The 24596-nt window shown below is 36.6% G+C and overlaps 2 protein-coding genes across 2 annotated transcripts in view; one reads left to right on the forward strand and one right to left on the reverse strand.

Moving 5' to 3' along the window:
• Positions 1 to 24596, reverse strand: part of ARL13B (ADP ribosylation factor like GTPase 13B) — a 44841-nt gene that overhangs the window by 16964 nt on the left and 3281 nt on the right. The window contains 3 exon segments of the mRNA XM_042867610.1: positions 17612 to 17861; positions 21862 to 21928; positions 23581 to 23751. Of these exon segments, the coding sequence (XP_042723544.1) occupies positions 17612 to 17861; positions 21862 to 21916 (305 nt within the window). The 5' untranslated portion in view covers positions 21917 to 21928; positions 23581 to 23751.
• STX19 (syntaxin 19) lies at positions 75 to 15075 on the forward strand. Its single transcript, XM_042867611.1, has 3 exons — positions 75 to 423; positions 12455 to 12564; positions 13559 to 15075. The coding sequence occupies exon 3, from the start codon at positions 13646 to 13648 to the stop codon at positions 14519 to 14521; it is 876 nt and encodes a 291-aa protein (XP_042723545.1). The 5' UTR covers positions 75 to 423; positions 12455 to 12564; positions 13559 to 13645; the 3' UTR covers positions 14522 to 15075.

The raw sequence follows: 24596 nt of genomic DNA on the forward strand, positions 1-24596 counted from the left end.
GCTTACACTTGTGCTTCAGAGGCAGGCAGTGCTATGTTTGCAGCTGACAAGGTCTCTACCTAGGGAGCTGGTCTCAGACACTTCCTACTATTGGCCAACTCCATGAGAGTGATCCGCCTCGCAGCAAGGCTGGGTTGCAAACAGGCAGAACCAGATTCCCCACGTAGAAAGTAATCAATTTGCCTGTCTACTGCAGTTGCAGAAGTCAGCTTCTCTCTCGCACTGCTGCACTTGAAGATGAACCCTTGGACAATTATTTAAGGACTAGGAGCAGAAAGCGTGCTGAAAAGACTTACTGGAATGCCACTCAAGACACAGTACTTGGGAAAATACTCAAAACAGTATTTGTCTCATTATACTCAAGCTTAGCCTCCAGAGCTCCTTTCCAAAGGATAACGTGTGCCATCAGCACTGGATTGAAAGGTAAAGACTTCTATTTTACTTAACGTTTAAAAAGTTGCAAATATCAGAAAAAGGCTGCGTGGTCTGTGTCGAAAGTGTCAAGACACGCAAACAGTAAATGTCGACCCTGAAAATAATTGGATAGAACTCTGGGTTAACAATGTCTCAGAGCTCCACTGCTCATGCACGGGAATGCTAAGCTTTGAAGCCAAGTTTTATGCATAAAACCTCATTCTTTACTGAATACACTGGGGTTATCTTAAAGGACAGAGCTTGGTTTTAATTTTCCAAAGCAGCAGAACTTCATATGTAACAATCTTCGGTGTTTAAGAACTATAAGAAGTATTGATAAACACACTTGAAAGCACTGATGGCATATAACATTAAGTTTGCCAACTCCAAAGCTTTTATAAATAAAATCATGCTTTTCTTACTTCAATTTCACAAAGTATACTTGGAACCCTCTTAGTGTAACAAAAAGTGTTATTTATAAAAGAAACAGAGAAGAGGAAAGAACCAAATGCTTTTATGTCATGTAAGACTTTTTTTAAAAAACAACTAGAGAGCTTTGAACTTTATTTTTAGAGTCATGGGAAACAGTGTGGAAAGGGAGTGTATGTGTGCATTGGCACAACTGACATCTACACTTCAGTATTTCCCTCAGAAGCCAGAAGAAATACCAGCAAAAAAGTCTCTGAACATGAACTATGTGCACTCGTAGCTTGCTTCTAAAATGTAAATTACCCAGCAAGTAGTGAACAAATAAGCATTAAAACTTACTTCACAGTCCAAGAGATTTGGTGAAAAAATCTGGTATAAAAAGGATGTATTTGTATCTCAGTTTTCTTAAAACAAACAAACAAACAAAGAAGAAACGTTAGAGAAAAAACAGATGTTTCTTTCACAGAAGGTATTCTGTATGAGTGCCTAGATGTGTTTATTTTCTTGGTTTGCAGGCTTGGACTTTTTGTTTTAAATACATTTGCTTTACAACTTGTGCATTTGGTTCTGGATTACCATACAGTAAGAACACTGAAAACTAAACACTGTACAGGCAGGCTGTTAGAAGTAATATGTGAAAGTAGCTTATACATACTGCTTTTGGGTTTAGCCAGTTATCACAGACTCGAGAAGTTTGGTCAAATCTGCATGTTGGCCATTAAAAATATAACAGAGCACAATATACCTCCAGGGTACTTTGGTCAAAATACTGCAGTATCAAAATTGTCAATCTTGAGTAGAAGTAACTTCAGGAAAATGTATCTTTAAAAGAATGATTGATCTGAGATCAGGAATACTAGGCTTGAAGGTTACTTCAAGAAGCCATAGCTTTGAGAATGACTGAGCCACCATTCCTCAGAATTCAAAGGCAAGAGGGAGAAGCTTTCAACTGCACAGCAGTCTAAACAAGAATGAACAAAGCCATATTTTTCCACCCACAGTTGAGCTTTTAGAAATGATATTCCACATATTTTCTTCAGGATTTCATCTCATCCATTTTTTTTCCCCCTCGGACAGTCCTGTGGACAGCAATTACTAGCATGACAATAGAAAACTGAGGCCTGTGCAGTTATATGAAGAAAAGATTTATTAGTTTCTTTGTTTTCCTCATGTTACTGACCATGCAGCTCAAACTCTTGATCGACAGACAGAAAGATGTGAGTGTTTCAGATAGTTTTTGCCCTTCAATTATTTGCAGTTCATTAGCTTTTCAAGAAAAACAAACTTACTGCTAATTCAATAAGCACACATATAGGAGAACCAGCAAATAGTTTCAGCCTCCCACCGGGACTGAGAGGAACTCCCTGCTCTCCCTTCTTTGTGTAGACTTTTTGCAGATTGCATTTAACAGCTTTTAACTACACAAATAGTCCAAATGTGGCTCTTAGCAAATCTTAAGCTACATTCTTTGGCACTCCAAGGAGCTGCCTTAGCATTAGGAACTTTCTGGATTGTTGATAAGAGTTGGAAAATCATTGGTAACTTTTTACTGATTGACACTAGGGTCTTCCTCAAAAACACAGAATATTTAATTTCCCTAGTTTGCTTTTTATGCCTTCTAATGTTACATAAAACAACACTTTGAATATTAGGGTAAGATATAATGAAAAACTAGCGATGAGACGCTCCAAGACCATCTGCTTACAAACATCAATTAAGAAAGAGTTTGTGTACACGTAACTGCAGGGAGATCAATTTCTCTAATTCACCTTTTTCCTTAACTAGCTCCTCCAGGACACTTCTAACTATTATTTTATTTAAATGTAAGATTCTAAACTCATCCTGTTTGTAGTATCTTTAGGCAACTCTAGAGCAATCTCATTCTCATACTACCTTTTGAAGTGGTTAAAAGAATGTCAGTTATCATTTGTTTCACTTTAGGTAAGCAGCCACATTCCTACCTCATATCTGAATCCTATTCTCATTTACCAAAAGTGTATTTCTCCAACACACTTCTTCACTACCTGTTTATTCCAACCTACTACTCAAATGGGCTTTACACAGAGATCTGAGATTATAATCAGAACACCGTATTTAACTTCCAGGTGTTAAACTGCAAAAGCAATAAGTTATGCTGCTATGTTTTTGTGTAAGAATTAAAAAAAAATCCCTGAAAATATGTATTATTTTCATATACTTTTCATGTATTTCACCTTAATAATAGATACCAAGACAAATAATGAAGTTTCTTTATGGAAACTGCCTGTAAGATACATTGTGGTTTTTGCCTTCCCTAGAAATCCTTACATTTATTACAGATGAGTTGCAAGGCTGCAGTACTTAGCCATATGACATGATAGATGAAATGAGAATGAAAACTAAGTGGGACTATGAATTTTGCTCCTGCAACTCTACTATCAGGATAAAAGAGAATCTGGAAATAGATTTATACTAACAGAGTTCTAGAGAAAACTAGAGTTAAAAATATATGCTCTATTAAATGGAAATGATTTCAGTTGTCCTTCATCCTGCTTCAGCCTTGTCTTCTGTTAATTTACTTTCAAATTCTACCTTACGATATATAGATATCTAAAGCCTCATTATGTAACTTTTGGTAGAGGAATTTATAGTCTTCTTTCTGGATTTCTATGACTTGTAGGTGACCACCATGTTCATACCAGCTAAACAAGTGAAAGTGCTGATTACTAGCATTATTCTTGTCTGAAAGAAAAACAAAACCAGGAATCTAAGTGATTTTGTTGTTGTTGTTTTTCAAGTTTCCTAAAGAGCACTACTTTCAGTAATTCTTTAGTACAGGAAACATCATAAACACATTAAATAAGTTCTTCAGTTTTAAATACGAGATATTCCAGTCCTTTACCAACTAGAGGGTATCACACTCAGTGATGTATGCTGCACCTGCAAGTGTGACTTATGCCAGTGCAAAGGCATGACCGTAACACCTTCCAATACCCACAGTTTCAGTGGACAGCCTGAGAATCACTGTCTGTACACGTGGAAATAATGACAGATCGCTATCCTCAAATCTTCTACTGGCAATTCAGAATAGGTTACAGAACTCCAAAGTACAAACCCAGCTTTGCCACTGATTCATTATGCATCACTGAATCACATATTTCATAAAAATAGTAACATCATCACATCTCTGTAACTGATACGGAAGAACACTGGCAGCTGTAGAGACTTTGAAAGTACAAAATCTTCTAAAACAGATGATTCAAAACTTACCATATTCTCCCATACCTACTGATGCCAAAGTTCATACTTCTATTATTTGCCTATCATCTTCTCTGTTAGTATGCTTTTCCCATATGCAACACCACAGAACTGCCCTAAAAGCAGTGTATCTCCAGCATCTTGAGTGTGTTACAGATTTCTGGCCAAGAACATCTAAATTAATTAAAATAACTAAAAATCTATTTTCTGCCCTTACCTCTCCCTTGAAGTGCTCACTCCAGCAGCACAGCTTAATGACACTCTTCCAGCAATCTCTGAATCATTTTCACCCATGAAATTTTGTTGTGCAAATCCCCTTAATACTCAGGCCTGTTTTGTTATATTTGAATCAAACATTTTTATTTAGTATCTGTGTTTCTCCCTTTCACATCAACTAGAGAACTCCCAAGCTACATAGCTTCAAATGTACCATTTCTATTCTCCTTCATATGGGTCGTTTTGGGTTTGCCCAGTTGTCTTCTGGCAGTGCTAGTATGGGATATTTTCTCAAGAAACAAGATTCTATTTCCTCAACATCACATCACATAGTGGGCTGTGATGATACAACATGTTACTAATTATACAAACAGCCTTCACATGTTAGCAGTTCTTAAAAATATTGATAGGGATCTCATTCAAGTCCCCTGCATTGAAAATGCAATTGATTTTGCACTGTCATATGATATACTTTGATAGTACTTACCTACCTTGCAAATACAAATGGCATGCATTTTTAGGCTTATACCCAAGGCAAACTCTCCGCCTTTACTGTTTTCTTGTTGAATAACAACCATGCTGCCCACAAACAGAAGCTTGAACTTACAACTAGTCTTAAGTATGCTTTTCCAAGGAATTATCATCTTAAAACATGATGATTTAAGAGGACACTTTCATCCTTGCTTTAAGCATGTGTTTTTACAAGACAATTAAGCTAAAAGAAACTTTTTTATTTTGAAAAAAGGAGAAAATAAATTTAATCTGCAACAAATTTCCTTACTTCAGTTGCTTAAAACGTATCTTGGAGTAATAACACAAGATTCTAGAGCACAAAACATATTATTTCTTTTCCTGAGAGAATAAATGAAAGCACAACTTTTTCAGAAAGCTTAAATTTCGATTCAAAACCTCAGTCTTTCCCAGAAACTATTAAGAGTTAATATTAAGTTTAAATGACAGAAATACTTCAGTAATTTTTTTATTGAATTGCTAAGACACTCAAAACAGCAATCAGGTTCCAGACCAGAGTATGACTCTGAACATGACTCAAAGCCAATGCTGTCAAAAAGAACAGTTACACAGGTTTGGTTTTTTTGCACAATATAACAGAGATGCAACTTCACTGCAGCCTAGGAATGTATCAAATAAAAAATTACTTTTAGCTGAAATTCCTCTGGGATATACGTTGCTTGCAAGTGTCTTCTACCTAGTGCCCTTCATTGTATCATAACTAAAGGACAGAAAAATAAATCAACCCTTATTTTTATTGCAGGTTTGTTTCGGTTTTGCTTTTTAAAGCTGTTTCAGCAGAGGTAATGATGTGATCTTTGATAAGAATTTAAGGCATACTTTATCATCAAAACAAATTAATAATGGATACTAGTAGTCCGCTTCTCAGGATCTACTGTTCTCCTAGGCAGGGTGTAGATGTACCTGTCATTGTAAAGGCTTCCCATCCACATAGGCCATCACTTTGGAGAGACTCATCTCTGGTGAACAACACATTAAAATGATCAAAACGCCAATATTCCTGCAGTACCCTTAAAATATTTGACAAAGATGTGAAAATTGTACTCCTAAACCTGTCAGCAATACATAAGAAGATGACTACCAGAACAAATACAAACTGAATCACCAGTGAATCTGAATAACAACTATGTGTGTGCACTGGGAGAGGGGGGATGGAGAGCAAAGCCTTCCTAGGAGATGAGGCTTGTCAGCATGACCAAATTGAAATGCAGCATGCGCATTCCTACTCCCCTCTCCCGGCCAAATATAGTATGCTAATGAAAGCTGGTCAATAATCCTTAAGCTCTAAGTACAGCTTATGTACTGTAAAATGTACTGCAAAACTGACCCTGACTTTTTCTCTTCTGTAGACTATCCTGTTCCCTTCCTTACCCCTATCCACCTTCTGCCCAAAATCATTCTGCAGCCTTATCTGTTCTTTGGCTATGCTTTCACTATTACATAACTTTTTTACTGTACATAGAAAAGGCACAGTGCCTTTCGACTGAATTACCGCAGCTGTATCATCTCCCTGACTACACAGTATCTTTTAAAGGCCTACAGCTTGTGATTATGGTTCTGAATAACGCTTCAGTAACTCAAATGGAGCAACATTTACGTCTGAGGAATGGCAGGAAACGCCGACAGATCTCACTGACGCTCTTCACATTTGTTTATGTCAGAGCACTCAGAGCTGTTTCTAAACTTAGTCAACAATTTGCTGCTGCAGTTTAGCAAGCTAATGCTTGTTTCCTATTACCATTACTGAAGTCAACCTCCTGCTCTTAGCTGTTGTAACCCAACTTCTCCAACCAGTGAAGAAGTCTGACATGGATGCTAACAATGTTCTAGGCTATGCTGAGTGGAAGGTTGCCTTGAGCATAAATTAGCAGAGGGAGTACAAATGTGAGTAATTGGGTATGAAGAACAGGAAAGCTGGAATTTCTATTCCTACAGTGACTGCCAGCTGTAGTTGAAGTATTTCATCACTTCTGTAAGGCAAGTCCTCTGTTTCTGACAGTGCTTCCAGATTCTTTCAGATGAAAAAAAAAAAAAAAAAAATTGCCCCATCCAAGTTAAGCGTTAAGCAAGTGGGACATGAAGCAATATATTACATACCAGAATAAGTTATTTAAAAGTAACCTCAAAATTCTAACAGCATTTTTTGAAATTTGTGGCTTTTAGACACAAACCTGGTTTTCCCTTAAACACTCAAGTGGGAGTTTAATGGAGAAATTTAGGAATTTAACAGAGAGATCTTGTGTTTTACACTGAATTTGTATATACTAAATTATCCTTCAATAAAAGTTTCCTACTGCATAACAAGACAACACCAAAGGAGCAAACTTTAGCACAGTTAAGTGTCAATATCTTTCATCAAGAAAAGTACAGGACTATCTGTTTATGTGAGAGTTAATACCAAGGCAAAACCTCAAGTTGGAGTCAGTCAAAGGAATACTGGGAAAGAGAAATCCAATCCAAACTAAGTAATTGTGTGTTGATTTCCCAGTAGGAAACCGAGTTTGAGATTGCTGAACAACGTCAGATAGCAGGATCAGGCTTTCTTACATGACCTGGAAAAAACTCAACACTTCACACACCTCTTTTCAGGACACTTGCGGAATTAGGCCACGAATTACTACATATATAGTCTAACGCATAAAGGCAAGGAAAAACAGATTCTCAATCACAGTCTGGTCCCAGGCTCACTTAATTCATGGAAAAGATCCCAGTGACTTCTGTAGACTGAAGATGGTGCCTCCAGGTCTGATTTTGACCAGAAGCCAAAGTGCTGGTGTGTTGGAGAAAACAACCTCCTCAATTTCAGTAAGAGGTATTTACTTCTCTTTACCACTATAAGGTCTGGACGATCCAAGACACAATGCCTACCTAAAAGGAAACAAAGCTTATATTCACAGCATGCTTAGCAGCTGAAATAGTTAATCAGTATGTGAAATACACACCTATCTTAAGAGAAGCTTAATGTTTTAAAATACAAACCTCCAACAGTCTGAAATAGTGGGAATTCTTTCCTTTCTAACTTAGAAACATGGTGCTTGGCTGACATTAGCAAGTGAATTCTTATTTACAAAGTGCCCTTATGGTGCCCTGTGAAATTCAACACTTTTCTCCATGAAAATTGGCGCTATGTATCATGAGAACATAATCCCCCAGGACAGGAGAAACAAACCTCTCCTCCGCAAACAGATGTGCACACATTCCCCACCTCTGTAACTTAGGATGCCTTTTGGCAAGGAACTTCAGCAGCTGCACATCTGCAGAGGTGAAAAACTTTCAGCAGAAAATACAGAGGATCTTATTGCTCCCACACCTGCAAAGCAAGCTCAGCATTTGTTCCTCTCCAGATGACACCCTGATGAGTTGATTAAATCATTCAGAAGCATGCCTATTCACATTGCTTGCAAAACACCATGGTTATGACAGCATCTCACCTGAACTGCTTACAGCAGTAACATGGTTTGTCAGCAAGAACTTAGCAAGCACTCTCACAGAGTATTGAGGGAAAAGTGCCTTTCAAGGACACTGTTAATATAAAATAATTCTACACAATACAACTGTGAGACCACTTGTTATTAGGGAAACACGTAAAGACCTGTTTAATTTTAAGCACATGCTCAAAGCCCACTATCTTCAATTAGATTTGAGCTTAGTCCAGTCTCAGCTTCTCAGAGCGAAAATGACATACAGTACTGGGAAACAGAGAGCTCTTCTGGGGAGGTTTAACCACATGCTCAGATCTGTGCATCTGCTTAAATGATTTGTCAAACTGGGAGCACTATATAGAATATTTAAACATATAAGGATCACATAAAAAACTCCACTATTCCTAAAGTGAAATTTAATCAAAACGTGGAGCACCTAAGAATGTTAAACGAATCTGGCTACAAACATCACAAGTCTTCTTCCCCTGAAACACTCACTCTCAAGTCAAATTAACCTTTGTGCAAATGACTAAAAAGGCAAACCTGGTAGCATATCTGTGGCAGGACAACGGCCTCATGATAAATGGGAAAGAAGTCTAGTTGATGTAGAAGATCACAGGATGTTTAATTAGTAAAAACCTTTACTCATCACTGTTGCTATTGCTCTCTGTCCAGCTCCCAGGAATTAATATTATTCCAGCTTCAGACTGGTTTCCATGATCCAAGAAGATGAGGCAATACTCACATGAAAGATGAAGACAGTATCAAGGTTCACAATGCTCATTCACTGAAGGACATAATTCCTTCAAACTACTGTCTGTCCAGCTGTGCTTGATTTCCCCTCAGCATTACTGTGGGGCGGCATTATTTCCAGAAAAGGTAGAAATAAGGTTATTGATATACATCAATACTCTAAAGAAAGAAATCCTAGTGTTAAATATCAGATTAAAAATGGGTTTGAATGGGTTTGAAAACATCAGATCCTTTTGAAATAGTTTGAAACATGAAGAATTGGTTTAAACTCGGCAGAGAAAGCTGGAACCTGACTGTATTCTGAATGTAGGGGACTTAGTCACTCAAGAGATTTCCATCTATGAATTCCCTTAACTCTAAAAGGGCTGGCACATTCTCCCTGTGTTGGCAAAAACTTCAGTAAGTCTTTCATCTCAACCGAAAGAACAGCAGGATGCACACCTATACATACAATCCAACACAAAGGACAACAACACAAAGGACTCCCTATATGAACCAAGTTAGTTAGGAAACACTCAAATAGTCAAGCCAACAATTTCCAAGGTTATCTATGTCATGAAGACATCCTTGTTTATTTTAAACCAGCATGAGTTTCAGTTGCAATACAATCAGCCACATTTACTGGCAAGCAAGTTCAGAGGCGGGTTTTGAAGGCAATCCAAATAGGAGGTAGGATACGAAAGTAGGGTTCCATTGCTTACATTCCACTCCCTAGTGAGTTCAATAAACAAGACAAAAAAAAAAAAAAAAATTAGCTACTTGAAGTGTTTTCTGCTTACTTCTTCTTATGTCTGAGATTTGAGAAGAAACTGTTCCTTTTGTGGATAACTATATGATTCATACTTTGCAAAGAGTCCCCTAACAGTCATGCAATTCTGCTGCTTTTTAGTTTCTTCTCTCCCTCCAGGAATTCAAATATTTCGAGATCAGTGAACCCAAACCATCAAAAAGTAGATTAATAATTGTTAATAGATACATAAATTGAACAGCAAACCTAGTTCTCATGGTCCTCTGATCAATTCACTTCAAAGCCACAGCAAATTGAACATAAGAAAAATCAGTAACTGTCCTTTTGAGAAATTGTGCTGTGTTCTGATGGAACAACTGGATGACCATATGCATGTATTACAGCTTGCCAGTAATTACTTGAATTTCCTTAGATACAATAAAGTCTTGCCACCTCACATAAGCATTAATGGTGCCATTAAAACTTGCTTTTGATCATAGGATTGCCAAGCCATGTTAAATTAACATGGGTCAACAAATGCGTTAGGCTGTACTAAAACAAGATTTTCAGGTCAATTCTCCAAAGCCTTGTTCTTTCACATGCCCCACGCTGAACTTTCCCCACAGCAGTCATGGTGGTGCCAAGCAGTTCTGAAACATTTCAAAAGAATGTTAACCTTAAAGAAACTGCTTCTTTTTGCTGTGGGAAATACCACTAGTTAAGCAACAATAAGGAATTACTGTAATAAAATAAATACATGTTGTATTTTTCTCCACCCTGAAGTAGCATTTTCCACAAAATTACTTGGAAGTTTGCCTGTTAACTCTCAGTACAATATGGTAACTTTCACTATCTACCAGTTTTTTTTGTTGTTTTTCTTTTTTTTTTTTTAATTATTCTCTTGCAGCAAATGAATAAACATTATGTTTGGATCTGAAATCACAGAAGTGGGGGGTGAAGTTGGAGGTTTTAGGGGAAACCAATTAAAAAAGCAGTAAGGGAAATCTGTACTATGGTACAACATCAGCATTGTTTCTTACAATTGATGTCTGTACGTTTAAAGTTTTGTTTTTAAGCTAATCTTCCTGTAGATAGCAATGTATAAATCTGTGGAAAATATGTTAAAATATGACTTAGATAATGAAAAAAAAATATTTAGGGACCTTAAATATGGGTAAGGGATCAGAGAAACCACAGAACTATTATATGAAGTTATTCTAATGTAACAAAATTGTTTGCATATTGACAGGTTACTAGATTGATTCCTTGTAGCTATCACAAAATGCACTCTTTTGGATATTAGAAAGAAATAATGCATTTGCTCACCAAAAAAGATTCTCTAGAATTGGGATTTCAGACAATATGCATCTATAAAACACAGTCACTTAGGAAGACTATTCTGAAGCCTCTCAAAACCAGCTAAAAGATACTACTGCACAGTTTAACATTCACGCCTGAATAAACCCATGAAAGAAACACATTTGATTTGACCAGAAGACCCTAAGTAAAAATTTAATAGTCTTCCAGTCCTGAACACTTCACTTTTAACAAAGATTTTCAGTTCTTGATTTTATTTCAAGGAAAAAAATCATGGGAAGTTTAAGAAAATACTTTGATTCACTGAACAGTTTGCAAGCTAATCACAAACTATTTATTAGATTTATACAAAAACTCGAAAACAAGAAGTAAAACCCAGTGCCAATCTATTGCAAAACAGCAATGACCAATATTTTTGACTTCTGCAGAATGGAGCATCCCATTTGTTTACGGAGCAGAGAACAAAAGACAAAAAATGAAAAACAGCAGCCCTAAAACAGCCATAACAACAATAACAAAAATAATCCTACCAAAAAGACAAACTGCAGTAGATATGCAAGAAGGTGCAGAGTGTGTGCACTAATTCCATAAACTCAGGTTCATTAATATGATTCAAAGACTTCTAGAAGTTGCCTGCTAGTGTGTAGGGGTTACGCTCCACGTAATGAAAATGTGCAACATAAGCATCTTACTACCAAATGCCCTTCCTTCAGTATATGAATTTTGAAAAGCCAAGTTAAATCTTCAGAAATGTTTCAGTGAAAAAGTACTTTGATGAAAGAGCTGTTTTAGTCATTTTAAATATTCCCTTAAAGGTCCATATCATCCACAGTGTTCCAAACGACTTATTTACCTGCACAGAGAGCTCATAAAGAAAGGAAATATTTGAAAATAGACAAAAGGTCTTGCAAACTTAAATGAGCTGTAATACTCTTCAAAAACAATTTAATGGCACTCATAGGAAGAAACGCCCACAACATTCACATTGTGTGTGTCTAAGTTACAGATTTTTTGGTCCAACCCCCAGTATGTGGTACAGAGAACTATATCCCAGAAGCATGCCATCCCACATAAACACCCACAAACAGCCCTTTCCAAGCTCTTATTCCTTGTGGCATTAAAAGGTTCTTTCTTTATCTGAACTTAAAGAAGAAATATTTGCATTCAGAAATACTAATGCTTATCACTCTTGTTTTTTGGGGCTTCTTAGTTAATGTTTCATCTGTGTGCATTACAGGTTATAGATACCTCTCCACGGATATTGCTGCATTCAAGAAGATAAGCACACATTCAACAGAGGTCATTTAAAAATATATACGTATTTTATTGTGGCCATAAACCAACTGCAAAAAGCTGCCAATTTTTAAGATTTTGTTTTTAATTTCTTTTTTTTTTTTTTTAATGGAAGATGCCTTCAAGCAAATCCTTGAAATACTTTCCTACGTTCAAAATCAAACAGGGAAATTTAGACTGACCGCAGAGGCCAGGCTGAAAGCTATGCCCAAAGCCATATGAAAGGTACGTTTCTCAGATTTGCTAGAAAATCAAGTGCAGCATCACATTAACAGATCTCTGTTAATATAATTCTCAGAGTGAGTTTAAATATCTCCAGCGAAGCATGCACAACAGTTAAGGTAGAAAACATAACTAAATCTACTTTCTATTAAATAAGAAACACTACTGAATTGTGTGCTAATATGTTGTATAAATATGTCAGTAAAAATTGTATTAAGTTCACAAATGGCAATGTAAAGTGACAGAAATCCAAAGAAGCTTATAAAATCTTCAATACCTGATGTTAATTATACTGAATCCACTTCTATTTAGTATTTTCATACTGAACTACACGTTCTTGCTTGCTGTAGTTCAGTAATCATCACTTTAACTCGACAGATAAGGGAAGTCAAGGAAAAAAAGGAGAAAAAAAATTTGTGTGGCTGAACTAAGAGCTTAAAACGTATATTCAAGCCAAAATTCTGACCCCTAGGCAGATTGTCTCAAAGGCCAAAGTGCTTGCTTTCCACTGAAGATGAAAATTTTCTAGTATTTCCAAAAAGATTTAAAGTTATTAATATTCCTTCACCAAATAAAGAATTATGATAAAACAAGAATTTGAGTTTCTCATCTCTTCCTTCACAAAGTCCCCCCGTCCACCACTCCCCCCCCCATGCCATGTTCTTAGTTATTTTAAGTTCTAGATAATAAGCCATAATCTACCATAAAAATTGGTTTGGACTACAAATTACTGTCTATGGAAACGCAAAAGATAACAAAAAAGCCAAGGGAAGACTTAACTGTGCACATCTGAAGATAAATTAAAAACTTTAGGTTTTGATTAAGCCCTATAGAAACTGGGTTAAAGGGGAGATTGTTCTTACATCACCTTCCTTGAACTCAAAACACTCACCTGCTAATTTTACTAGCGTACAAAGTGAAGCTGCTGAGTTCCAAAACTACTTTTAATGCCTATAGACCACTGCTAACATGGATTGTCTTTACACTTTGATTACAGAAAAACAAGCTAAAAGAAACTAAAAGAGCTAACTCCCTGAGTTGCAAGAGAGGTAAAGAACAAAGAAAAAAGCTGAGCTCAAGAATCATGAGAGATCGCCTTCAGGAGCTTAAACTCCGAGCCAAAGAACTACAGATGGCTGGAGAAAATAACTGTCCACCTGTACGAGACGAGCAGGAAGAGTTTGAACAGCAGGCCATTATTTATGAAAGGGAGCCTATAACTGAAAGGCACTTCCATGAAATCCAGAAGCTTCAGAACGAGATCAATAATTTGGTGGAGGAAGTTCAAAAATTCAGTCAACAACAAAAAAGTCTAGTATCTTCAATGAGAAGGTTCAGTGTTCTTAAAAAGGAATCTAACACAGCAAGAGAAATAAAAATTCAAGCAGAGCATATACGAAAAGGTTTGGATGAACTGTCAAAAACAGTGAAAAAAGTTGAAAGTGAATATGGGTTATCACGTGCTATAGTAAGAATTCTAGCTTCCCAGCACACTTTCCTGTCCCGGTGTTACCTAAATGCTATGCTTTCATACAATGAAGCTATAACAGCCAAACAAGAGAAATGCAGAAGATTTATTGTTCGTCAGCTTGAAGTAGCTGGTAAAGAGGTATCTGAGGACGAAGTCACTGATATGCTCCAACAAGGAAAATGGGAGATTTTCAACGAAAATCTACTCACCGAAGCCAAAATTACTAAAGCTCAGCTTTCAGAGATTGAACAGAGACACAAAGAACTGATCAGCCTAGAGACTCAGATCAAAGACTTGAAGGACCTTTTCATCCAGATATCAGTTCTGGTAGAAGAGCAGGGGGAGATGATCAACAACATTGAAATCAGTATGAACAACACTCAAGAATACACCCAAATATCTAGAGAAAAATTTGGACTTGCAGTCAGGTATCGAAAAAGAAACCCTTGCAAAGTAATATGCTGCTGGTGTTGCCCATGCTGCAAGTGACAAAGCAGCAGCTCTTATGCAGGAAACTGAACCTATCAACCAACCCCAGGATTCTTTCATTGCTTCATTTTTCTTCTCTTTTCCCCTTCCACACTTCCACTGAGGAAAAATTGCACCTGTTTTTCCAAACTGAGTTCAAAGACTGAAATGAGATCTTCATCTGTGCCTAAATTTTATGATTTCCATTGAAACACATACACTAGAGGAAAAGATCAAAGGAGACAAATAACACTTCCTTGTTTTTCCACTCATAAGAAGCATCAACAAAACAATGTACCAATCATGCCATATGTGCTTTTGGGAAACATCAAAATTATTGTAAATCTCAGGATTCACAAGACCAGTTGAATTACCTGTTATAAAATAATCAGTATTCTTTCAATTGCTGGTTTTTTTTGTTGTTGTTGTTTGGATTGGTTTGTTTTTGTTTTTTTTTGTTTGTTTGTTTGTTTTGTTTTGTTATTGTTGTTCTTGTTTGTACAAGTGCTCATATTTAGTTGGTTCAAGTTTCATTTTTTCCTCCCAAAATACAAATAAAGTACAAATAAAAGTAACACAAAGCAGGCAATCCCAGTAACAATCAAAAAACTGATGCATAAACTTTTCTGACTTCTTGTTTGGTTATCAAGACTACATATCACCACCTGTCTGAGAAGAACTGTGCTCCATTTTCTCTGCACCTCCCTATTATGTAGTGGTGGGATTTCCCACCTTGGTTTCTTCCTACTTCTGAGCAAATGCAGATCTCTTGCATCTCCTCACATCACACACTCCAGCAACAGTTCAGATTCACTGCATATAATCCACATTTGCCTTCGCTGTCCTTCTTGTCTCATCATTTTATCTCTATTTACTTTTTATTTCCCTTGCATCTTCCTTTTCACTTTAGTGTCTCAGGTTCCCACTCCTAATAGCGCTATTTCCATGTACAAATGCAGGTGTTTACGCGTCCCCAGTAGTTACATATATTTCTGTGCACAAATAAGTATATTTTCATGGATGAATACAGCGTCCATGCATCAAATATTGTATACTTAAATCAATTTAAAATTATACTTCGCAATGAGATTTGGATAACTAAGATGGTAAACTCCCGTAACTTCATTAAAATAAGCAAGCAGTTTTTCCTCTATTTTTGCTGAATGTAAATCTTCCTTAGAAAAACAGTATAAGGTGCCTAAAAATGTATTTGCTCGATTTCCATATACATAAAAGACTGATTAACCACTTAAGCACTTGAGCGCACCACAGTTAAAGCTGAAGAAATAGTTGAAGAACTAATGAATCCCTTCACAAAACTAAGATACTGCACAAGCAAGTTCTGCTCAAAGACTGCAGAGAGTCAATTAGAAGGAAATAACATCAATAAACTTAGTTTAGTAACAATTAGGCCCAATTAACAGACACTGTCTCCTGATTAGCCAATGACAAGGATCGGAACCAGGACTAAATACCAAGGAAGTGCGTGAGCTCTGTGGATGTTAAGATAAACACCCACATAAACTCTATCACAGGATTAGGGCAGAGATTCATATGAAAAAAAAAAAATAAAATAAAAAGTTATATGTGTTTTGAAACACTGCACAGTTGTCAGTTGCTCATTTTTAGAAGAACAGATTTAAGTTAAGCTAGTTGCATTAAGATGGCTTTATTGCCTTCTCCATCTATTAAGTTAAAATCTAAACTGTTTTTCAACATACAATTAGCTTTCTTAACTGTAATCCATTTCATCAAAACAGATAAAAAAGCTTCACTCTCAAACCACCAGAATATCACTACTCCTTGGAAGGCCTCTCTTTTCAGCTTTAAGCATAGATTATTTATAATACAACAGAAACGTACAATTACACCCAACAAAGATACTGTTCTGAGAAACCATTTTCAACTTTAAACTTAAAAAATAAGCTATGAAAATTGTGTTTGTTACCATTTTTTTCATTGCTGAATTTAACAAAATATTACTTCCAGTGTATCACAAAAGATAGTTTTTAAGGAGATCAATTAATGACTTTTTATCTATTTTGTGAAAGAATATCTAGACCTTTTGAAACTTCAAACAAAATTTCCCACCAATTAAACTTAAAACACACACACCAAAGCAAAAGCAAATACCAAATACTAACGAAATAAGTTTTCTTTAATGAGATATTACTGATCACGCATCATCAGCAGCACCACGTGTTAGGTGAACAAGATATTAATTACTAAATCTTTACAGGCATTGCAGAATATAAACAATCGTTTACAATTTATGGAATGGATGTAGGTCAAAATAGAATTATAGAATGGCTTGGGTTGGAAAGGACCTCAAGGATCATCAAGTTCCCTGCCACATGCACGGTTACCAGACGCTAGATCAAGTGCTACAACAGATTGCCCAGGGCCCCATTTAATCTTGCTTTAAACACCTCCAGGGACAGAGCATCCACAGTCTCTCTGGGCAGCCTGTTTCAGCACCTCACCACTCTCTCAGTAAAAAACTTCCCACTGACACCTCATCTAAATCTCTCTTCCTTTAGTTTAAAACCATTTCCCCTTGTCCTTTCACTATCAACCCTTGTAAAATGTTGATTTCCCTCGTGTTTGTGAACTTCCTTTAAACACTGGAAAGCTGCAATGAGGTCTCCCCACAGCCTTTAGTAACAACATTCTTACAAGAAGTTGTAATTTCAGATTTGCGCAGCCTTTAACCTACCGTATCATTTGAAATATTACTTAAATTTTCAAGAGTTAAGAAAATAATTTAAAAATTCAATGTATTTTTATGAATACTGAAAGAGAAGATAAAGAAATATCCCTGAAAAAGACTAGGAAGTCAGATGCAGTGAATGTGAAACCACATACACTTCAAGAGGGAAACCAGGAAACAAGAAAGGAAAAAAAGAAAAGGCTCTGTTAATTATTATAAGCAAATACTTCAGAAAAACCATACAACTAATTGCAATATTGTTTAATGCTAAAATATACTGTTATTGTACATTATATTTACACTATACACATATACTTCATCAGAAGGTATACTGAAGGTCAAAATGGTCAAAATCTACAACATTTCAGATTATGAACAAAACATTTATAAACATTACTTACACTAACACGGGTTTCCCTGATATCTTAGGGCTGTTTAAAACTTCAGTCATGGCTTCCTTTGTTTCTTCCATTCTTTCAATGTCACTAGAATCCACAACAAATATTACACCATATGACTCAGCATAGTAATTTCTCCATATGTTCCGAATTCGTTTTCCACCTCCTAAATCAAAAATGGTGACTTCAAAGCGTCCCTGTTTAAGGTCAATCTTGGAAAACCCCACCGTTGGAGCTACGTCTTCAGGAGACTCTGTCAGAGAGATCACAGAAGAACTTTTTACTGAAATTTCTTCAGTCATTTAAAGGAAATTTTACATTGTAATTTCTGCAGAAAAAAAAAAACAAACAACCTATTTTTTAAACACATGGAGCAAGCTTTCAATGTTACTTGACAGCATGTTGCTAACTACATATTTAACATTAATATTTTACTTCTTCTCAGGAAATTTTATATTAACACATACTCTCAATCAATTATTTTACATCGATTGAGATAGAAGCACCAAGGAAGAAAAAAACAAAAAGCAAAAAATGCATTCTTTAATATTTAACACTACTTTTGAAGGGAACTGTGTTTTTTTGTTTTAATAACAGACCCATTCCATCCCAGGTGCACCCATCCAAACAGTACAGAATAGCATACAGCAGATGTATGGTATTAAACCCAGTCTGAGAAGCAAAACAAAACAGTCAATGTATTATGACCTGGGAAGCCTTCCGAGTGAGAATGTGCTCATCACACTCCACATGAGGATTCAGAATAGACAGACCCTTTGCCAGAGCAGCTTAGGCCAACACTCCAACAACAGAATGGAACACCTGTTTGTGAAAGATTCCAACTTCAAAATTCAGTCTTTGTACTTACTGTACTTGCCTGTACAAGAGAACATTGAGAGCATGAAGGCTTGCTAAGGATGAAAGTCACTAATCATGCAGAATTTAAGATGATATTTAAGGTTGAAACATTCAGTCCTGTTGTACTGCAAGATTCAACAGTAAACAGTCTGTGTGAAAAAACAGCATCTGCTGTATAAGCTGCAAATCCATTTTGGCAAATATAACTGCTGACTAGCTGATTTGCCCACATTTAAGAACCAAAATACGTTTGGAAATGGTTTCTGCTAAAACCCACCAATCGTAACTGTTGGTAATGATCTGTTTTTACCAAGCTTGAAACAAACAAACAAACAACACACACACTTGAAGGTTCTAACCTCTGCAAGTTCTGTTAGAGAACAATTTTATTCTTTTCCTTAAAACAAACACTATTCAAGTCCTGTGAAATAGTCACAGAAGTCAGAACTACCTTTTCTATGGAGCCTCTCTTTAGAAATATTTGTATCTTCTTTTTTCCTCCCTCCCAAAAAAAAAAAAAGAACTTTCAGAAATAACAATAATTTTTAGCTGATAAAGACATTAAAGTTGATCTTGAAACAGAATTGAAGGCTAAATAATGTACTCGTATTTTCACAGTAAAGATTCAGGAACACAAATGAGAGAACCCTAATACATTATTCCTAACTTTAATCAGAATTGAGCAAGTCACTGAACTTGCATAACAAGTGTAAACAAAGTCAATGCAAAGTCTGTCAAAACAATTTTCAGCAGTATTTTGTGTAAATGAGATGGAAGTTAGTAAAAAAAACAACTTCAATCTCATAAGTAAAAAACACCTTAGAGACTATTTATTTTCATAAGCACAATTTTTATCTCAGATCTTTTCCTGCTTGAAAGTGATATCGGGCAATGCAATTTACCCTCCAAAATCAAGTGGTCTCTTAAGGAAGAAAGTGCCTACAAAACTGCTAGTATTTTTCTGGAAACAAAAAAGAAAGTGTATAAAACATATATCACTAAAACCATTCCTTATGTTATACACATACACTTTCATTTTTTCAAATTTTTTCCTATTTTCTTATCAGAGATCACACAGCATGTGCAGGACAACCAAGGGATCAGGCCCAGCCAGCATGAGTTCATGAAAGGGAGGTTCTGTCTAAACAAACTTATCTCTTTCTATGATGACCAGCCTGGTGGATGAGGGAAAAGCTGTTGACACAGTCCACCTAGACTTTAGCAAAGCCTCGAACTCCATCTCCCACAATATTCTCATGGAGAAGCTGGCAGATCATGGTGTGTACTCTTCACTGGGTAAAAAACTGACTGAACAGCAGGGCTCAGACGGGGCTGAAAGGAGTTAAATCCAGCTGGTGAGCAGTCAGTAGCAGTGTTCCCCAGGGGCAGCACTGGGGCCTGTCCTGTTCAATATCTTAACTAGTGATCAGGATGTGGGGATTGAGTGAACCCTCAATAAGTTTGCAGATAACACCAAGTTGGGAGGAAATGTTAATCTGCTTGAGAGTAGGAAAACACTACAGCAGGAATTGGATGAGTAGGCTAGGCCAATTGTATGAGGTTCAACAAGACCACATGCTGGGTCCTGCATGTTGGTCATAATAATCCCAGGCAACACTAAAGATCTGGGGCAAAGCGGCTGGAAAGCTGCAGGGAGGAAAAGGATTGAAGAGTGTTAGTTAATTAACAGCCAGCTGAACACAACCCAGCAGTGTGCCCAGGTGGTGAGGAAGGCCAATGGCATGCTGGCTTGTAAGGGAATAGTGTAGCAACAGGAGCAGGGAGTTGATTGTCCTTCTGTACTCTTAACTGATGAGGCCTTACCCCAAGTACTGTGTTCAGTTCACAGCCCTCACTACAAGAAAGACAACGATGCCCTGGAATGTGTCCAAAGAGGAGAAACAAAACTGTGAAGGGTCTGTAGCATACATCTTATGGGCAGCAGCTGAGGGAACTGAGATTGCTCAGCCTGGAGAAGAGGATGCTCAGGGAGATCTCATTGTTCTCTACAACTGCCTAAATGGAAGTTGTGGCGAGGTGGGAGTCAGCCTCTTCTCTCAAGTAACAGTGACAGGCCAGGCGGTAATGGTCTCAAGTTGTACCAGGGGAGGTTCAGGTTGCATACTAGAAAAAACTTCTTAGAAGTAGTGGCAATGCATTGGAATAGGCTGTCTAGGGAAGTGCAGAGTCACTGAACCTGAAGATTTCCAAGAAACATGTAGATGTGGCAATGAGGGACATGGTTAGTGGTCATGGTGGTGATGGGTTGGCAGTTGGAATACAAGATCCTAGAGGTCTTTTCCAACCTTATATAGTGATACCAACCTATAGTGATTCTACATGACTTGGAACACTGGTGTTATACAAAGTTTACTGATACTTGCATGTTACTGGATGATCACCAGAAAGCTACTTCTGCACATATAGCATGAAAAAAACCAATTTTTCCAGTCTAGGCTGAGATGTGAAACACTCCATTAACCATAATATTCTCCTTCTTAATGTTAATTCAAACTTACTGTGAATTTGAACATTACCTACAAACTTGAGTCTTTCTCCTATACTTTCTTCTATTTAAATCAAGCAACAATGTTCTTTCAGCTCTTTGTTGAAATACCCCCCAAAAATTCTTCCCACTCAAAAACATTCTATGATGCTCATTAAATCAAAACTAAAACCCTTACCCAGAAGAGATTTTGGTGCAAATTCGCATTACAATAACAATACAGGGGTGTACTCAAGCAAGTAAGTACTAAGGTACTTACTAAAAGTAAGTACTTTCTTTCTAAAGTTACTTTCTAAAGTAAGTTACTTATTTCTAAAATAATTAAAAATGTCTCTGAGGATTAGTTTTCCGTGTGAGTGGATCAAAGGCTCTAGTGCTGCATGGATCAATGTATTATGAGGCAGCTCTCTTCATTATATTCACCTCACCTCTATAATATACTCTTACTCTTGAACAGTAGCAATTCTGCTTGTCAGCTGCTGCTGGTGTGTTAAGCTACACTATTTTCAACTCAACATTTTCTTAACTACAGCGGACAAAAAGCAGAGCTTGCTCTACTACTTCCCCTGAGCATAGTGTACATGACTAGAAGCACCTACTTTTTTAACGTCACCCCAGCATGATGTGCCAGGTATCAAAAATCAAGATCTTTGTGTCTCCATACAAGACCATTTAATTTTTCCCTTCCATGTACTGGAGCCTGCAACTTGTTCACTTTTGCTACCAGACTCCTAGAGAAGTGCATAATCAGCAAAAATTTAATTTCAACAATGTGCAAGGAGAGGAAAAGATAAATCAAGAGATGATGAAATACATTAGATAAAAATGATACAAAGCAAGTAATTACACTATTTCAACAATACATTTAGATGATAAATTAATTGCTTACCTCCTTGAATTCCTCGGACTGTAGCAGTTTTACCAGCATTATCAAGACCCACCATTATTAATGTCACTTTCCTCCAAAAAGAATGAAAAAAAGAGAAAGATATTTCAAGCCCTTTTCTTCTCTTGCCAAACATCACTTTTTTTAATGTGCTTATTTTTTTTTAAGAAACTTATCAAACTTCCCACAAAGTAGTAGAAAGAATAAATCTCAAAATATCTAATTTGCAAACATGGTTACATTTGTGTATCTGCTGTTGGATTTTTCAAACTATAACAAGGTACAGTTATAAAGGACAAATTATATTTGCCCACTAAATTTTAATTTCACGGTACTGTAGATTCTTTTTCTTCATAGTGTTTATCTCTTTAGTAGTTTCTTCAAGTTAGTTTCCACTCCTTGAATTTTTATCATCTCTGTCTCAGACAAAACTGCTGCTATAAGCAAGACTACAATTTCTGTATCAACCAGTGAAACTGCACAATACCATAAAAGAATTTAAAAAGTGGGTCGATAACATAGGACACTATAAGCTAAGTGGCTCTGGTACTTATTGTGTCTTCTTTTTTCCCCAAGCAGGAACAATTGAAGCTGCAAATGTGCAAATCAGTGGTGCTACTAATATACTCTGTATAGTCAAATTAGTGCACAGACTAGAATTTGTAGTAGGACAAGATTTTAAATAAAGCTATAGGAAAAAGATACTTATGAGTAGACCTTGATTATTCCTCCAATTCACAAATACTCAAACAAGTAAAAGAAATTTGCTGAACTTTATGCTCCTAAGTGAAATAACACTAAATGCATCCCTATTTCTAGTCTTGAAACTATAATAACATCATACATGAAGTATAATTTGTCTACAGTTTTTCAGAAGAGGCAAAAAGCTCTGAGAAACCCAAAAAATGAACAACAGGATCCTATGAAATTATACTTTAAACATAAGCCATAACTGGAACAGCCATGAACTTACAACTGTCTACAAATAGCTTGTATCAAAAAGCTGTTTAATTCAGTATACTCCTTTAAGCAGCAGCACAGTCAGAAAAACCTCAACTTCTCAAGCACACAAGATCAAATCCTCATACATGAATGAAGTTAAAAAAGGAAGGAAGGGAGGAAGGGAGGAAGGGAGGAAGGGAGGAAGGGAGGAAAGTGCTGTACCCCTTATTTCCCTTCTTCCCAATTTGTAAGCAGTTGAAATAAAGTCTATGCACCTTTGCTAACTGGAGCAAAAAGAATGTACTGTGTCAAAATAAAACTAACATAAAAGGAAAAACAGTTTCATTCTAGAAGCAGGAATGGATCATGAAGTTGATCACAAAATGCAGCATTAAGGTACTTCAAAGAAGGGACAAGAATTACATTGGGGTTACATTATATTCTTGACAGTATTTTAACAAACTACACTTTATAATCTCTAAATGCAGAAACCAAATTGATTAAATTTTACATAAACATTCTAGCATCTCCCCATAAGAAACTTTATGCAACAAATTTTGAACTTCATATTTTCAGTCAGAAACAGAGTACCTTCATTATGAGTGTACATGTAATTTGTAAGTTCAGAATACACACTGATTATCACTTGGAGTTAAAAATATATTGGAATTGGAAAAAAAAATACTAGGAATTAAAGTAAAACACTGGTGAGATTATGTGAAATAAAGTTTGGGAAGAAGGTCAGCACAGAAGTGTAAATAAATACTTTCATATGTTTACCTGACAGGCTCCTGCCACCGTTTTAACCAGGTGCAACAATTGGCCATTAGGTTGAACATCTCTCTTCACTAGCCATTCAGAGCCTTGAAAGCTACAGAAATGACATGAACAGGTCAGACCAACGCAGGAAGACTGGGAGACAGCAGAGGCCCAGGTATTGACCTGTAACCCCTAGTAAGAAAAACAAATGCAGTTAGTCCCAACGTGTAACCAAGACAAACCATCTGTACACAGCAGCAATCTGTTTATTCAATGTTATTCAACCCCAACAAAGTCCCACTGCGTCTTTCACCCTTTTCGCACTGTTTGCCCCTGTTTGGGGCATCTGGGTAGCAATACCACAGCACTTACACAAAATAATAATGCAAGACCTGTGCACATCAGGAAAACAGCAAGCTAGAGCAGCACAACATATCAAGCTATGAAATTCCAGTGCTTGTTTAGCCATTGCATTGCACAGTGCCCCTGGCTATGCAATAACAGCCAAATTCAAGCACAGGTACGGCCTAAGAACGTAACATAATAAGACATCAAATGCAAACAAAATGTCATACCCACTACATATATTCATTTACCATCAGTTTCTTTTATGCATCAAGGAAACATCTAGAGGGTACTTTGAGAAATAGGCAACTTAGTATACTACTTTTCATGAAATTAAAGAGTAGAATCAAGTATCTGTCATTATACAATTCCATTTTCTATCCTGCAAGTGTGAGAAAAATAAACAGAACATTCCTTTTGATGCTACTCTGTGGAAATAAAATATGGGGAATGACTGCCTGATTGCATGTATGTCTAATAAAAACAGCGTGGCTTACACAAATCATGCAAACACCCAAAGATGCAAAAGCTACTAAAGGCCCTCAGTCACCTCAGCTACAACAGTACTACCACAAATAATAGCAGTATAAAAATGTTCATGGAAAGTCCTTCATTGGCAAGCCTAGACAAATGTTAGTACACAGCTTCAAAGTCACTATGCTCCTCTTGGTGTGCTCCACTGGCTCTAGCTG

The sequence above is a fragment of the Lagopus leucura genome, unplaced genomic scaffold, assembly GCF_019238085.1.
Source record: "Lagopus leucura isolate 7727_CA_CO unplaced genomic scaffold, USGS_WTPT01 Super-Scaffold_100001, whole genome shotgun sequence".
Lineage (NCBI taxonomy): Eukaryota > Metazoa > Chordata > Aves > Galliformes > Phasianidae > Lagopus > Lagopus leucura.